At 34.0% G+C, this 16,620-nt stretch overlaps 1 protein-coding gene across 1 annotated transcript in view; it reads left to right on the top strand.

Annotated features, from left to right (window-relative positions):
• Positions 1-2,799: 2,799 nt before the first annotated feature.
• LOC138383158 (glutamate decarboxylase 1-like) overlaps positions 2,800-16,620 on the top strand; it is a 48,591-nt gene continuing 34,770 nt past the window's right edge. Inside the window, exon 1 of the mRNA XM_069467835.1 lies at positions 2,800-2,890. Within this exon, the coding sequence (XP_069323936.1) occupies positions 2,800-2,890 (91 nt within the window). The remainder of the gene's footprint in view (positions 2,891-16,620) is intronic.

Below are 16,620 nucleotides of genomic sequence, written 5' to 3'. Positions count from 1 at the left end.
CCTCTTATATTTTCCTGGATTGAGCTTGAGCCCATCATCCACAGTGAGGTATCACAAGGTCAGAGGAATAGTCTACACATATACTCACCGTCGAATTGGTACTAACTCATCAACACTATGGTGCTCACACGGTAGTAATATTCTCCAGGGATTAGGGGGTTAGGGGGGCAAACTCACAACTAATGGTCACAGACGCGGTGAGCATTGTAGAGGGGAAGAGCATGCCTCTAAACCTCGCTTGGGTGAGGCAAAGATATAAAATGTAACCAGAAGATATTTGCACTTCAGTGTTTATTGCAGCATTATTCACGATGGCTAAAATGTGGAATCAGCTTAAATGTTTATCAAGGGACGAATGGATAAAAAAGATGTGGTGTATGTACACAATGGAATATTATTTAGCCATGAAAAAGAAGGAACTTTTGTCATTTGCAGAACATGGGTAGATCTGGAGGACATTATTTTAAGTGAAATAAACCAGGCACAGAAAGACAAAAAAAAAAATTATTGAACAGAATAACAGCAAAAGAAGCTGAGGAAAAAGGATTAGTGCATTTGAAGAAATAAATGGAGCACAGACAGGAAAAAAAGATTAAAACATCATGAGTCTTGGTAAACTGTGCAACAATTTTAAGTGTTCTTAGGTGTTTTAACAAAAGTGTGATTGGATTTAAATAGTGAGAGAAGATGGTGAGACAGATAAAATATTTGAAGAAATAAAGACAAAATTTTCCCAATTTGATTAAAACAATAAATCCACACAAGAAGTTCCATAAACTCATAGCGAGAAAAACCCAAGCACACACACATGAAGAAAACACAAGGCACAACTTCACCAATGTGCTGAAAGCAATGATAAAGAAAATATCTTTAAGATAATATAAGACCAGGTAATTGATTAACAGAGCATAAATACTTGGGTACAGAAATGAGCACAGAAGTAAATTCTCATATACATAGTGCATAGAATTATTCATAATTGCCCAAAACTGAAAACAGGCCAAATATTCATAAGCTAGAAAATACATACATAATTGTGTTGTATTGATACAATGAAATACTACTCAGCAATAAAAAAGGAACTACAGATAAACATAACAATATGGATGAATCTCAAAAACATTATGCTGAATGAAAGAAGTCAGACACCAAAGAGTAAATATTTCATGATTCCATTTATATGATAATCTAGAAAATACAACTGTAATCAACACTTATTGAAAACAGGTTAGTTGTTTTCTGAGGCTGCATGTTGAGTATGATATGATACTTAATAATTACCTAGGAATGGACATGAAGGAACTAGAAATATTCTGTATCTTGATTGTTGGTGATATACAGTATAAAATTTGTTAAACTTATGAAAAAATACACTTAGGATGGGTGCATTTCATGATGTAAATGATTGCTTTGTAAAGTTGATATTAAATTATAAAAAAACAAACAAATAACAAAATCCAGACTCTTTTCCTGACATGGTATTTCAACTTAATGTTTAGTTTTAACTTCTGGGAGACCAAAGTTATTCAAATGTTTGATCTAATAGTTGTTTGAGTGTGAAAACAAAATTGAAATTATTTACTGTTGACTATACCTACTCAGTGATATGGTTGTAAGAAAGATTATGTTGCTCACCTGTAGTCATTGTGCTTGATATTAGCAAAGTTTCTAAGTAAAACCAAATGGCTGTTTACAAATATAGATCTACGAAGTTATGGTAAGCAATGTTTATGCTTTATATTCTAATCCAAGTGAACCCTAAATTAAACACCAGCACTTTTAATATATATAGAAATTAAAGGCTTATAAAAATCAAAATAGAATCCTTTCGTAAAAACCAATAATTGATTCTATTTTTCTAAGATGATAAGAAAATTGTAGCTATTCTCCAAAATAACTATAATCTGTTACGTGGAAATTGAAAGTTTCAAAGGAAAGATTGATCCAGTATTTTCATGTCTGCAGAGAGAATGAAATTATTTGGGTACTAGGGAAACTAATGAGAAGGTAGATGCTGGTTTAAGAGAAAATGATTTATGATGTGACATCAGTATTTTAGAGGAAAGGCTCTATCTTTGATGGAATAATTAAATGAGATTTGATCTCATGACAAAATGTGTTCCTAATTTATTTATATTAAAGGTAACTGCCTTAAAATTTTAAGTTGAAAAACTTTCTGAATTGATGTATGTGATCTAGTCAAACTATTCAAGTTTATTCTTTTATATTTTTCTCCTTTTTACAATTTTTTGTGGAGACCAAACTTCAAAAGGTAATGGATTATAAGGGTAATTATAATTACAGAATAACAATGTCAATTATATCTTTCAACTGGAAAACACTCTACTTCCTTTTCATTTGTTAAATTTTACAAAAGAACAAACTTGTATAGCTCAAACAATACTTGAATGAACAGTAATTGAATTTCATGCCCCATCAGCCAGTCAAATTTAAGAATATTCCCAATTATTGTCACAGAGCACAAAGCCTAGCTTTCATTATATTCAACACAGAACAATGTCCTTTGGAGCAGCTGACATTCTGAGCTCTGAGAGACTGAATAAGGACAAATACCTTTTAAAATAGTAAGCCTTCTGATGTTTCATCTAACAAAAGCTGCTGGTAGGGTTAAACCCCACCCTAACATTCATCCTTCCCACATATGACACTAAAAGTCTAAAGGTAGTATTTGTATATTTTCAGCATTAGCAGTAATAAGGAGGTAAAATAGTTATGCTTCAGCTCAACTCTTGGAACTTCTGCTGGAGCAGGGAAGGGGCAAGTCAAGGTCAGAGGGCCATGAAGGCCCAGGAAGGGGAAGCTCTGATGGGATTTATAGGCTGGGTCCATGTAGATAAAATGGAACCGCATAAAGACTATCCACAAGGAGGTATTGCAAATGCCCCAACTTTCCATATACCAGACAAGTTTCTGTAACTGACAGCAGGCATGGTGTGTCTTTAGGGTTGCAGATGGCTCCAACCCACATTCTAATTACCCCATCTCCAACTCAATGCTCCAACAAACTATAGTCTACATGATTTCCTCATAATTAAGACCTTCAACCAGTTTTAGACCCACAATCTCCTTTGCTTGGGACAATTTTCCACCCTCTTTACAAGTTAACTTCAAAATCTAGTTAAATGTTATCTTTACTTGTAAAACCTTTCCCAACTCCTGCAAACAGAGTTGGTCATTCTCTCTTTGTGCTCCCCTGCATACTACACATAGATTTTACAGTGCTTTGAGTATTTGATGCAAATTATTTTATTGTAGACCAATTTTCCTTACTAGAATGCATGCATGCTTTTAGGTAAGCCTGGAAAACTTTTCATACTGGTTAGTGTGACTGAGCTGTTCATCTGACCCATAGTAGACAATGTTTATTTATTGCACTCACTTTTTAAAAAGTATTTTCACGTATATGATTTAATTTGACATGCACAATTCTTTGTGACTTTCTGAGCAAATATTAGTAAACCAGTCTTACTAACAAGAAAGAGTGCTGTAAAAGGAAATGTAACTTGTACAAGATTACTGGTGGCTTGTTTCTTAATTTTTAAAATTAAGCATTATAATGATAGGTTAGCCTCTCCCCAAATATACTCTTCCTTCACTCCCTTTCCAGAAATAGTAACCTAAAGTTGTTGTATAGTCTTCCCATTAGTGTATATTATTACTCTGTAAGTCTCAAGATCAGTCTCAATCACCCCTGTATATTTCTGGGTTTTGTTCTAATCCACATAGAGATTTACCTTGTTTTTGAGCATGGCTACATTTTAAAATGATTATTTAACATGGATGAACCTGGAAGACATATGTTATGCTAAGTGATAAGCCAGATGCAGAAAAACAAACATTGCATGATCTCACTTATGTGTGGCATCTGAAAAAGCAAAACTCAAAGAAACAGAGTATAGAATGGTAGTTACGAGGGGCCAGTGGGAAGGGAAAATGGGGAGGTGTTGGTCAAAAGGTAAAAAGTGTCAGTTATGAAAGTTGAGAAGTTCTGGGGCTCTAATGTACAGCAATGCAACTATAGTAACCTATATTGTATATTTGAAATTTTCCAAGAGGTTAGATCTTAGTGTTATTACCATCAAAAAAAAAAAAAAAAAAAAAAAGAAAAGAAAAGAAAAAGAAAAAAGTAAATGGTATATGTGAGCTGATGGGCATTATAATCAGCTTGATTGCAATGGCTATTTTACAGTGTATAACTATATCAAATCACCAAGTTGTACACCTTAAATATATATAATTTTTTCTTCTTTTGTAATTTCAGAGTATTACAGGGGATATAAACATTTTGGTTACATGAATTGCTTTTGTAATTTTTTTTTAGTTTTAAAAAGTTTTTTTATTTTTAATTATTATAGATACATAATAGTTGTACATGTTGAAAAATTGGCTTCTTCCTGATTGGAGGCCCTAATTTGCTTTCTCTTATTTACCTTAAAAGACTTCTTTCCCTGCCCCATGAGATGTAAATTTTTCTAAAGGCCTGTTGCCAGTTTCACAACCCTGAAATGTCTTTCTCAAGGACCTGGAAACCACACTTTAAAGTGTAATCATCAAAGAAGTTAGTGCCCATGTCTTTGCAGGAGGGTAGGAACCTAAATTAGGTGGGCCCCTTGCTCCAAGTTGTAAAGTAACTCTTGTCACAAAGGTATGAAGAAGTTTGCTCTTCCTCTGAATCAAGCCCACGAGCACACGGAGAAGGCCTATGGTCCCTCTGCTCCCAACTCCAGCTCTTAACAAGTCTCAAGCTCTTAGAGTTCAGCTCAGACTGAGTTCTGGCCTCTCTCCGCTTTGCAATGGCCTGGAACAAAGCATTCCTTGCCTGTTTAATTGTTCAGTGAAATTTTTGTTTTGACAAAACAACTTCTTGAAGTTGTTATGCAACTTCAAGACTGTCTGGACAGGAAATCTTATTTATCATTCGCATTAGAGGTAATTTAAGTATTAATTAGATGTTATTTATAAGATGTTTCACATGGAGACCTTTCCAAACAACAACAAAAAGATTTAAAATTTACTTTCTAGATTCTTAAAGATTTTGCAAAAAAAAATATCAGTCTTTGTAGTTTCAATTGCTCATATATGCAAATAGTTTTACAATTATGTAGCATTTGTTGTTGTTGCCCTGGTGACTGCTTTTGGCTCTGATTGTCATTCCATGTTCATATCCTCTCCTCTCAGAGTGTGGAATCTATTGTTACCATGCCTTATGGTATTTACCTTTGGTGTGTATTTTGTTTTTCTAAAATGCCTTTACCTAAGTAAATATATTTCTTTTATGTGAAGACTTACTTTGTTTTGTAAAACATTTTCTCATGGCATCATTGATGCTCCCTAGCTCTTTGAATTCTTTTAGGATTTTAAAGGTACCTACTTTTGTTACCAGCCATGAAGGGCCACCCTTTGTTATGAATACTTCTATTTAAGAGAAACGGATTATTGGAGCCAGACAAGAGGCTGGATGCTATTTATTTTGTCCATGCTGAAGAGTTAGAAGAAACAAATATTTGTAAGACTGACAAAGGCAATGAACAGGAAAAGAATATAATGTAAATGTTTTGAGGATATTATTATTAATAATTGAATGCTAGCCTGAGGTTTATTTTTTATCAAGTCTATTCACATCAACCGGAAGTCAAAAATTTCAATAAAGGAAACTGTAGCTTTGTTCACTCCTGGTTTCTTATTTGGATTTTAGTATGTTTAAGTGTAGTAACAAGTACCAAAATACTGCTATTCATTGATCTTTTCTATTATTATTGAAAGATGTTCCTTATCAGGTCTGATGGAAGATATGATAAATTGGGACAGTATTTAAAGATAGAAACTAAAATATGATGCCATGAGGAAGTGATGAAGTAGAGGTATACTTATAAATTAGAGGCATATTTTCAGTTACATAACAAATTAAGCTCATTAATTTATAACCACATATGTTACATGTTACATTAGCTGTTCTGTTTTTTTCTATGCTATGATTGCAGTCTCCAAAATAGAGAAGTAATATAACCATTCACCATTATAAACGAGCATAGACAAAAAAGTAGTATTTGATTTGACATGAAATACTGTTTTTAGGGACTTATTTTAAATGTAATTATGAATACAAGACCCTAGGAAGAATAAGCTTTCTTTCTACTCCCTCTGGTAGAATTGAGATGTCTCAGATGAGAGTCTCCTAGATCTACTGATCAAACATGCCTCTCAAGTGGGCTGCAGCAGAGGCTGTCTAAATGCTCCTCAATACTCTTATTGTTAAGTGAGGTCCGTGTGACTGAGTTCTGGCCAACGTGTGGAAGTGCTGTATTTTACCTTTAGCACTGGCATAAGACCCTTATCTGTTCACTAATTCCTTCTGTTCCCTTTCTTTAGCAACTGGGAGTCATACATGTTAAAGGTGGTGAATACACAAGTTGGAATGTGTTTAAATTTCTGGTTTATTTTGGAGGAAAATTGCCTAAAGACTGCTCCAAATTCACTAAATGACAATGAGAAATAAACCTCTAAACTAAACATTAAGCTACTGAAATTACTGGGGTGTGTTGAAGTAGCTAGGTTTATTTACCCTGACTAAAAGGAAAGTCTTGACATATGTTTAAAGGTTCAGAAGCTCCTATAACAGGATGCTTTTTCTGTCCTATTCACTTCTCATTTCCATTTTTTGAAAAGAAATAAATACAAAACAAACCAACCACTGGCTTGCATGTTCTTTGATTTAACCACACCTGTCTTTTCACTTTCCTCTATTCTAAGGAGAACTTAGTGAGAGAATTATGTCTGTTTTTCCAATTCTGTGAACCCAACCCTGGCTCATTTTCTGAAAGATTATGGAATGAGCTCTTTGTGGATACACTCAATGTCATACTTGAATAGGGCACTATGTGGAGCCTGGTTTGTGGCCTTCACAAGAGCTGTTGGGTGTCAGTAGTTTTGCTCAGCCTCATCAGACAAGGCTCGCAGTACTTGCCAGGGCATCCAGCCTTCTCTCACTGAGATTGAGCAGAGCCTCTGATCCCCATGGCTCTTTCAGAGGCTGCTATCTCAAGAGCACCATGCAGTTTGGATTGTTTTTTTTCAGGGTAACATCCCTCTATGTATCTGCCTTGGCACATTCTGGGGTCCTGCCAGAGAACTTGCATTACCTTTAGGGATCTGTTAGGTTGGAGCTTGAAAACACCAGCGCTGGGACCTATTATCTATACCTGATCTCATATGTCAGCGAGTTAGACTATTCACCTAAGAGCATGACCTCTGAAACTAGGCCAGCTACAAGTTCTATCTTTTGAAGGGAGATTAAAAGACACAGTATAATCTTAAAATGTAAAGCAGACCTTTTATTATTATTTAGCTAAATATCGAATACTTCCCTATTTTTAAATAATTTTTAGAGAAAGGATTATGAGGCCTATGTAAAACTATTGAATATGCAGAGATAAGCCTCATAAAGTATATCTTGTTTCAAAAGGATACCTTCTGAGATTTTGTACATTATGGCCAACGGAATCCTTGGAATAATAGAATCCTCCCAGTACAGATGGCTCTATCTATCTATCTATCAATCAATCATGTATCTATTTACTATATATTTTTCTTAAGCTCAGGACCTCATAGATTTGATAATTTATTGAAAAAGACTTCACATATTTCTTATTTTGGAGCATCCCAATTTTCTCTGATGAAACAATTGATTATAGCCACTGACGAGTATGCCTTCTTTTTATTTGGAAACTGTGATGTTTCCTCCCATGATGCAATAGGGACCCCAGAGCAAATTTTCTAAGCAAACACATAAGCAATAAAATAGAACTCAATGTGCCCTGAATCCAGGGTCAAAGACTGTTTTCAAATCAACTGATCTCTGTAAGAAAAAACTCAGGAAAAAATTATTAGTACCCTTGTCTATAAGGGTGTACCTACATTTTTTTTTTTTTTTTGCAGTGTTCTTTCTTTTAACCAAAAGTGCTCTTTCTATAATGCATTATATTTATTTGTGTAGGATGGGGATTCTATACTCTGGCACTTTATACTCCCATCAGCTGCTTAAAAATTTACTTATTGCTTGGAGCCCAAACCTTGAAATAAACCATACCATGGTACCTCCTGAGGAAAAAAAAAAAACATAAAAGTTAAAAATACCCCCTCTAGTTGCTGACAGTAGCAGCTGCTCAAGAGTACAAATTAATAACCTCAGGCTGAAAGCACATAAATCTGCTCCTGCACTTGTAAAAAGATGCAGTAACCAGGCCTACGAGGTCTAGAAGAAGACATAAACACACTGAAAAGACCAAGATTTGAAACACTAACGTGCAATTACTTGTGAGCTAATAAATATCAAGACTGAATTAAAAACACACACTTCCAGATTAGTGGAGACTAAGGAGACATGCCAAATAAACACAAGGTATGATATACAGAGATATAGACATATCCATAGATATATTTTTTCTTATGTTAGATGTTGGTGACGTCATTGACAAAATTCAAATAAGGCCTGCAGATTTGATCATAGTATTACATCACTGTTGGTATCCTGATTTTGATAATTGTGTGGTGTTTATATAACACACACTGAATAATTCAGGGGTAAAGGAGGATTATGTCTGAAACTCATTCTCCAGTGGTTCAGAAAAATAATATGAATAATATGTATTTTATATTATATACCTATACAGTATGCATGTAAGTATTATTAATATATGCTAAAGAATACTAATGTAAATACATTAAAATATTAGCATACAGAGAATCAGGATGAAGGGAATATGGGAAATCTTTGTGCTGTTTTTCAACTTTTTTCTTTTTTTTTAGGAAAACAAATCTATTTTTAAACTTTTTGTTAAGAAAGTTGCTTATTCCCTCTCCCAGGGGTTAATGCAATCACCTACTAGTCCTTTCACACAGGTGTGGTTAATTTACAGTATAAAACATATTTACTTACTGTCTTATGATTTTCTGTAAGATGTTGCTCTTGGGATTAAGAATATTACTTATCTTGAAGGACTTAGAACTAAGGGTTAAATTATCCATGACTAAGAGAATTGTTGCTAAAAATTAGTAGCTTGAGGCCGGGCGCGGTGGCTCACGCCTGTAATCCTAGCACTCTGGGAGGCCGAGGCGGGTGGATCGCTCAAGGTCAGGAGTTCGAGACCAGCCTGAGCAAGAGCGAGACCCCGTCTCTACTAAAAATAGAAAAAAATTATATGGACAACTAAAAATATATATATAGAAAAATTAGCCGGGCATAGTGGCGCATGCCTGTAGTCCCAGCTACTCGGGAGGCTGAGGCAGGAGGATCGCTTGAGCCGAGGAGTTTGAGGTTGCTGTGAGCTAGGCTGACGCCACGGCACTCACTCTAGCCTGGGCAACAAAGTGAGACTCTGTCTCAAAAAAAAAAAAAAAAAATTAGTAGCTTGTAGAGTCAACCTAGAAGTGGAAGGCAGAAAAATGCTAGGAGAATTGTCTGGAAAAGAAAAGAATGAAAGAGTGGGGGAAGTCTTGCCTACAAGGGCACCAAAGTAAATAAATTGAGAACTGAAGAGAGAGATCACAATTATAGCCGAGTTTACATATCTATTTTAAATCTGCTTCATGTAGTTTAAAATGTTTGTCAGTTTCCTGTATCATAAATTAGTACTGAACTGTATTATTCAACTCTTTTAAAGAGTCATATCCTTTAAAGTAAAAAAGTAACTGGTGAATTTTAAAAAATATTTTTAAAAACACAAGCCTTTGTTTTCCAAAAGAAGTACAGCTAATATTACTGTCATGTGTTTCAAAATTCACACCAATTACTCATTACTCCTACCATCTTCACCTGTGACTCATCCGCTGCTGTTGTACATTCAGAGTGTGTTGTAAATTCAGAAGCTCTTCCTGTTATGAATATGTAACCTCCATCAACCCACTGATTTGGCAACTTGAACCCTGCTCCGGTGGACCTATAATGAAAAGGAAGAAATAAGTTATTTTGATGATTTAAATAATAGAATGAATTAAGTTGCACATGCTCACGCTCACTTGAGTCTGCCCATCCGCAAACATTTCCCTCTCATATTTTCCACCTTCCTTCAAATCGCTTCCTCCTTGTCTTTTCTCTGAAATCTTTCCTCAGCCTTCCAGAAATTCAAGGTTTTTTTCCAATTTGACTGCAGATAGGAACATAATAAATTGATTTTTACAAATGTGACTGCTGATCAGAACAAACTCAATTGCTACCTTTACTTGTATGCAACATTTCCCTTCACTGTTTACCTCTACTAATTCTTTTTTCTTAATAAATTTGAAAAGCTAAATGAATTAATTTGTGTTACTTCTCAAATCAAATGCAATTTCTTTCATGTCTTTGCTTCTTTTTCTTTTTACAAAAAGTGATCTCACCACCCCACGTTCCACCTACAAAATAAGACTTGGTTCCACCTACAAAATAAGACTTGGTTCCACCATTATTATGAAATGCTTTCTTTCTAATCTTATCTTCCATTTTTATTTGGGTTGTTTTCCCTATGATCATAATGTCATAATACTTATTATATTATCCAATGGGCACAATAAAAAATTATCAATTCCATCTCTGAAACACAAATATCTGTCAGATAAATATGGTACATTCAGGCTCAGCCCATTTTCCACTTTTCCCCATAACATGTGGGCTTTCTTTTGCATTCTTCCCTTTATTTATAATAACTTTATTCTCTCAGGAGTGTAGGAAAATGCCTGTCCATCGCTGGTTGGGATGGCATTTTCTTTTCCCAAACAATTGATTAAATACAATCTTACCCAATTCTCATCACCTCTATGAAATGTCCAAGTGTAAGAACTATTATTTACTTTCTTTCTCTTGATATTTTATTATTTTTATTCTTCTTATCATTATTTTAGAGATGAGGTCTAGCTATGTTGTCCAGGCTGAGGTGCAGTGACTAGCACTTTGCATCCTTGAACTCCTGGGCTCAAGCAATCCTCTCCCAGCCTCAGCCTCCCAAGTAGCTGGGACTACAGGCATGCACCACCCACTGGCGTATCTTAATTCTTCATGGTAGGACTGTATTCATTTATTTATTTTAAACATATGATTTTTAGGGAGTGGCATAAAAAATAGCCTAGACTAGGACCTGCTCTCTATTCCTGATCTCTTTTCTTGAAGTATTCCATTATTAAAGATGATGGTATCTGAGAAACAGGCCACCTGAAATTTCCATCTTTTAGTAAGGGATAAAAATTTTAGAATCAACTTTCCTACTTTTCATCTATAAGCCCTGTTGGCATATTGATAAGAATTAACAAAATATGCAATCTATTGACATCTTTATGATATTGAGTTTTCTATTAATTAATTCATTGTATGTCACTTTTTTTTGTTTGTTTGAAACATGGTCTTGCTCTGTTACCTGGACTGTGTGCAGTGGCATCATCATAGCTCACTGCAGCCTTCAACTCCTGGGCTCAAGAGATCCCCCTGCCTTAGCCTCCTGAGTAGCTGGGACTACAGGTGTGTGCCACCACACCTGGATAATTTTTTAAAATTTTTGTGGAGATGAGGTCTCTCTGATTGTGAACGGCCTCCCAGGCTGGACTAAGGAGGTAAACATGTCTTATCTCATTAAGATGGAGACTAGAGGGAGGTGTGTTTTAGATGGATCATTGGACCACCCATGTGGGAAAAAGTGGGAGGAGAGAGAGAAGCGAGTCAGGGAGTCCAGGAAGCCAATATGGGGTATAATTTTTCTCTTTTAAAGATAAGCATCTTCTAAAATAAAAATAAAAAATAAAATAGTTTTATCAAATTTTCTTACACCTTATCTAACTTACAGAGTACAATATTAGTATTTAACTCTATAGTGAGCAGGGAATGGCTATTGTTTCTATATTGTGACACAAAAAAAGGGTGTTTCACCATTAACTGTCATCTAAAGTCTATAGAATGTTTTTTCCTTGACACTGTTTTAGATCACTTTCTAGAATCTTCAGTTCTGTGGGGAATAAGAGAGAAAGTAGCACTGAGGAATGAATGATATATACCAGCAACTTTAGAAGCAATAATAAGTCCTAAATAAACAGTAGGAAAATGAAAATCTTATGAAAAATAATTTTAGAGGCTATTAAATGAGTATATTTTGGTGTGGAGTTTAAATATAATCTACAAAGTAATATATTGGGTGAGGTTTGTGTATTATCAATTTTCCTTTTATCTTTAATGCTTGATCAACTTCTAAATAAAAATTTGGTACACATTGCTGCTCTTTCCAAGATAATTTCAATAGAATGAAAATTCTCTTAAACTATATATTGTGAAGTGAGCTCTACACAGTTAATAATATAACTCATAATAACCTTTCCATGAAATTAAAGAGATATTTTCCCCATGGAGTTCATTATCTATGAATATTAGGTCTTGCATTCTTGGTGGAGTAAAACATGTCATTCTATTCTAAGTTTGTTGCTTGACTTTTCAGAAATGATTAATAATTTTGTAGCCACACATACAAGGTATCTAACCTTTAAGCAGGAAATTTGAAGAACTGGATTCTTTCTACGATTGTAAAAAAAAAAAAAAAAAAAAAAACGCAGCTGAAGCCATGGTGAAATCAAATGTGTGAAAACTATAAGGAAACAGTAACTTTGAAAGACAGTAATTGCTATTTTAGAGAGTTGGCTGAGTGTGAGGTGGGTCCTGTTCTCAAAGAACAAACAGAGATGAGGCTTTTGTAAAACGTATTACCAAATTACACACTGAAAGAAGAAATTGCAGATGCAAAGAACTGACTGGACTTAGCAGACTGGAAATGTAGCGTGTCATGACAAAGTAAGTAGGTTCTCTTTATCTATTGGGCACACTGTACAATGATACTATTCATGAACAATATGCCTAAGGTAAGTTTTTTGGTGTTTTCTGTATATTTCATCTTAGCTTTTCCCATAGTGCTTAAGAAAATTTCTCTATCAATTTTCTCCAAATGTTTAGTCACTGGAATAAAACTTGAAGTATTGCTAAAATGTAGGCAGAAATAATTTTAAAAGAAATGATATGAAATTTTAAAATTAAAATAATACTGTCTAGATATTTCAAGTAAATTAACTTTCATCCTTCAATTTATATCACCTCTGACCATTTAGATCTCTTATGAGATTTATCACAAAATTATAAAAAAAGTAAAAAATATTCTGCAGTCCTGTGTTTTAGGCTGAAAGTAAATGATAATTTGCTTTTCATTGTAAATAAAAAAACTCAGTATACTATTATTTATTATAGATTAGGTTGGCCCATATTTACAACCAGGCTAAGTTTCCGAATTCTTTTGTATTCAAAGATTCTGGAGGGAATGAACAGGAACAAAAGTCAGGAAAAGGAAGAATAAAGGGGAAGAAAATTTTTACTGTTGCACTAACATATTATATGCTTAGCACTGCTCTAGCCCTTTAAATATATTTTTGTATTTATTTATTTATTTTTTTGCAATAGCTATACCAGAAAATATCATTATTCTAGGTTTACATATGTGGAATCTAAGCCCTGGAGTTAAGTAACTTTTTAGGGCCATCTGTTAATTTCAAAAGGTGGGTTCAAGATTTGGGTCCAGATTAGTGTAGACCCAATCACATTTGCATTATGGTCACAAGTCTGGGGAGAGGGGAAATTCACTTTTGGGTTGGTGGAGCAAGCCAGTTAGAACTCATCTAAATAAAAAGAGGATGACATAGGACTTCCCCCTAAGTGCTTGTTTGAAGGGCAGAGATTCTTACTGTCAGGGATTCAATTCTGAGACCAAAATAATTCTTTTGTTTATTTTGAAAACGTCTTAATTAAACACATTATCTGCTAGGCATATGCTAAAGGCCAGAAATATAGAATAAAACAAGAGCCGTTAGCCCAGAAAAGATCTTCTTCTGGTTGGAGATATCACTTGGTTTGTACATACTGATTGCCATAACTCATTATGACCATAACGGTTTGAAGATCTCTTGGAAAGAGTTTAGAAAAGTAAAAATTAATTCTAAGAGAGGCAGAGAAATTCACAAATGTAAGAATATTATAGCTGATTCTGAAGTCTGAGTAAGTTGATTGGGTATGAAAAAGAGAAAAAAAAAAATATTCCAAACAGTGAGAATAACATGAACCAAGATACATACACACAAAAAATAGTTAACTCTTTAACATGATTTACACCTGATCTGAATAAGGAAGTTTTTTTTCACGATTTTTCCCAGAAAGAAAAAATTAATCCTCATGTGGCCTTTTACATATTAAAAAAAAGAATTCCTTAAAATGATTCTGTTTTGAAGAATTAAACACAGCAGGAAAAGAAAATTGATAGGTAAACTACACTAGACTGGTGGAAACTAATCTGGAATAAAATCAAGCTGATGACTTTTCTGCTAGAATAAGTTATGATTTCCTCTTGTGTATATCTTAGGTATCCTATGTATATAAAATATGATCTGTGTATAGAAATCTATCTTTCCTAAATGTAAGGAAAAACGGTTACTAATTCATTTACAGCACAATCTCTTAAACTGTATTTATATTTAATTATTATTGTATATTTTCTGATAAAACTTGGCTGTCAACAAAAAGCCATAATTATTCTAAAAGCAATATGTGGGGTGGGAACTTCTAGACTAGGTGATTGCATGAGGTAGGTAATCAAAAGAAAATCAGGGTGTATGTAAATTTCAACATTTCATTGATTAAAGTATTTCTGGTTTATAGCAGCTGCAAGGAACCCTACATATTTTATGCTGTTTATTTCAAGATTTTGAAAAAATCAAATTGCTAATCACAATGTTTTTTCAAATCTTATAGCTTATCAGGAGGAAATACTATTCCGCTTTGAATAAAATCCAGGTTGATTTATCTTCTGAAATACCAATTGCTACTTTCTGTGAAAATGGAAATGCTCACAGAAGTCTGACAAATTTGTCAACAGGATAGCATCAGAGTAGAAATCTCTTCTGAAGGGAAGGTGAAAAGGAGGCAGAAGGATAGTAAGTAGCAGGATGAGAAATGGTTTAAATAGTGCATACATAGCCATAGTAGCAATTATAGTAGATGATTGGAAACAATTTATGATCAGAGGTTGCCATTCCTGAGAGCTCCAATTCAGCATGAAAGAAACAGGAAGATGAGGAGTTCCACTTTAATTTTTTTTTAAGATAATGACATATAATTCTTCTAAAATTAAACAAGAAAATAATTTTCTCAAATTGTAATGTCTGTTTCCTTTGACTCATCCTTGAGAACAGAGTATTTGCCCTTATTCTTTTCTTTTCTTTTCACCCTGTAATATAGCCAATAAATTGAAGATTGTTTTCATTTAATTATTCTCCAATTCACTTTCATTTAATGTCATTCACAGTAATCAGGAAAATGTTCCATCATAACTTTAAATATCATATCTGATTTTACGTCTAACTCTCAGGAGTCAACTTATACAGGATAAGAATCTACAGAACTCATGAGAATAAATAACTTTTTCTCTCAGTAGCATCTTTAGCTTGTTCCCTTCTTACATCCCCTAACCGTGGAGATGAGATTAGACTCCAGAGACATTAATATTCTTGCTTTTGAGGAACTGTGGAAGCCTTCTTATTCCACTTATAAAGCAGACTGACTATGATCCACTTTATAATTAATAATAATGTTAGCAGTATTTTCAGCTTGCTTATCCAAGTGTATTGGATTAATGCCTCCTATAAATTATTAACTTAAATAATTTATATAAAAATATAATATAAATTTGAATGTCAACATCCAAAAGCTGTTGAGGAAATGGAGGGATTATTCTTAATTCTTTTCTTGTACTGAACTTGTATTAATTATATTATATACATAGGAGTTGAAATTACTTAGTAGTATATAATATGCTTTTGGTTTGTGTTTTCCTTTTTTTCTTTGTAGTATAAATTAAAATATAAGAGTAGAGTCCACAGTTCTATATCTGCAGGTTCTGCATTTGTGGATTAAGCAACTGAAAATATTTGAAAAAAATAAAAATTAGAAGATAACAAAATAACAATAAAAATAACACAAATAAAAACACAGTATCACAACTATTTACATAGCATATACATTGTATTACTATTAGGTATTATAAGTAACCTAGACATGATTTAAAGTGTAAGGAGGATGTGTGTAGATTATATGCAAATACTATGATCATTTTATATAAGAGACTTGAACATCCTCCAATTTTGGCATCCTCAGGGGTCCTGAAACCAATCCCACATGGATACTGAGGGAAGACTACATGTGGATAGGTATTTTTGCTTTATGTATAACACAACATATATGTAAACTGAGAATTTGGAATTCACCTTTTCTTCTTTTTTTCAGGATATTATGGGGGTACAAACATTTTGGTTACATGTTATGACTTTGCCTCACCCAAGCTGGGATTAGAGGCATGCCCTTCCCCCATACAATGCTCACTGCATCCATTAGTTGTGAGTTTACCCACCCCCATTCCCCTAACCCCCAATGAATATTACAACCATGTGAGCATCTTAGTGTGAATTCACCTTTTCTCCATCAATCCGTAGCAGTCCCAACATTAGGGTTTAATCTTAGTGAAATAGACTCTCTAGATTCTGATTCAGTCATTTATC

Source organism: Eulemur rufifrons, chromosome 5 (assembly GCF_041146395.1).
Source record: "Eulemur rufifrons isolate Redbay chromosome 5, OSU_ERuf_1, whole genome shotgun sequence".
Classification (NCBI taxonomy): Eukaryota; Metazoa; Chordata; class Mammalia; order Primates; family Lemuridae; genus Eulemur; species Eulemur rufifrons.
The sequence above is the reverse complement of the archived record's forward strand: the minus strand, read 5'-3'. Positions and strand labels throughout refer to the sequence as shown.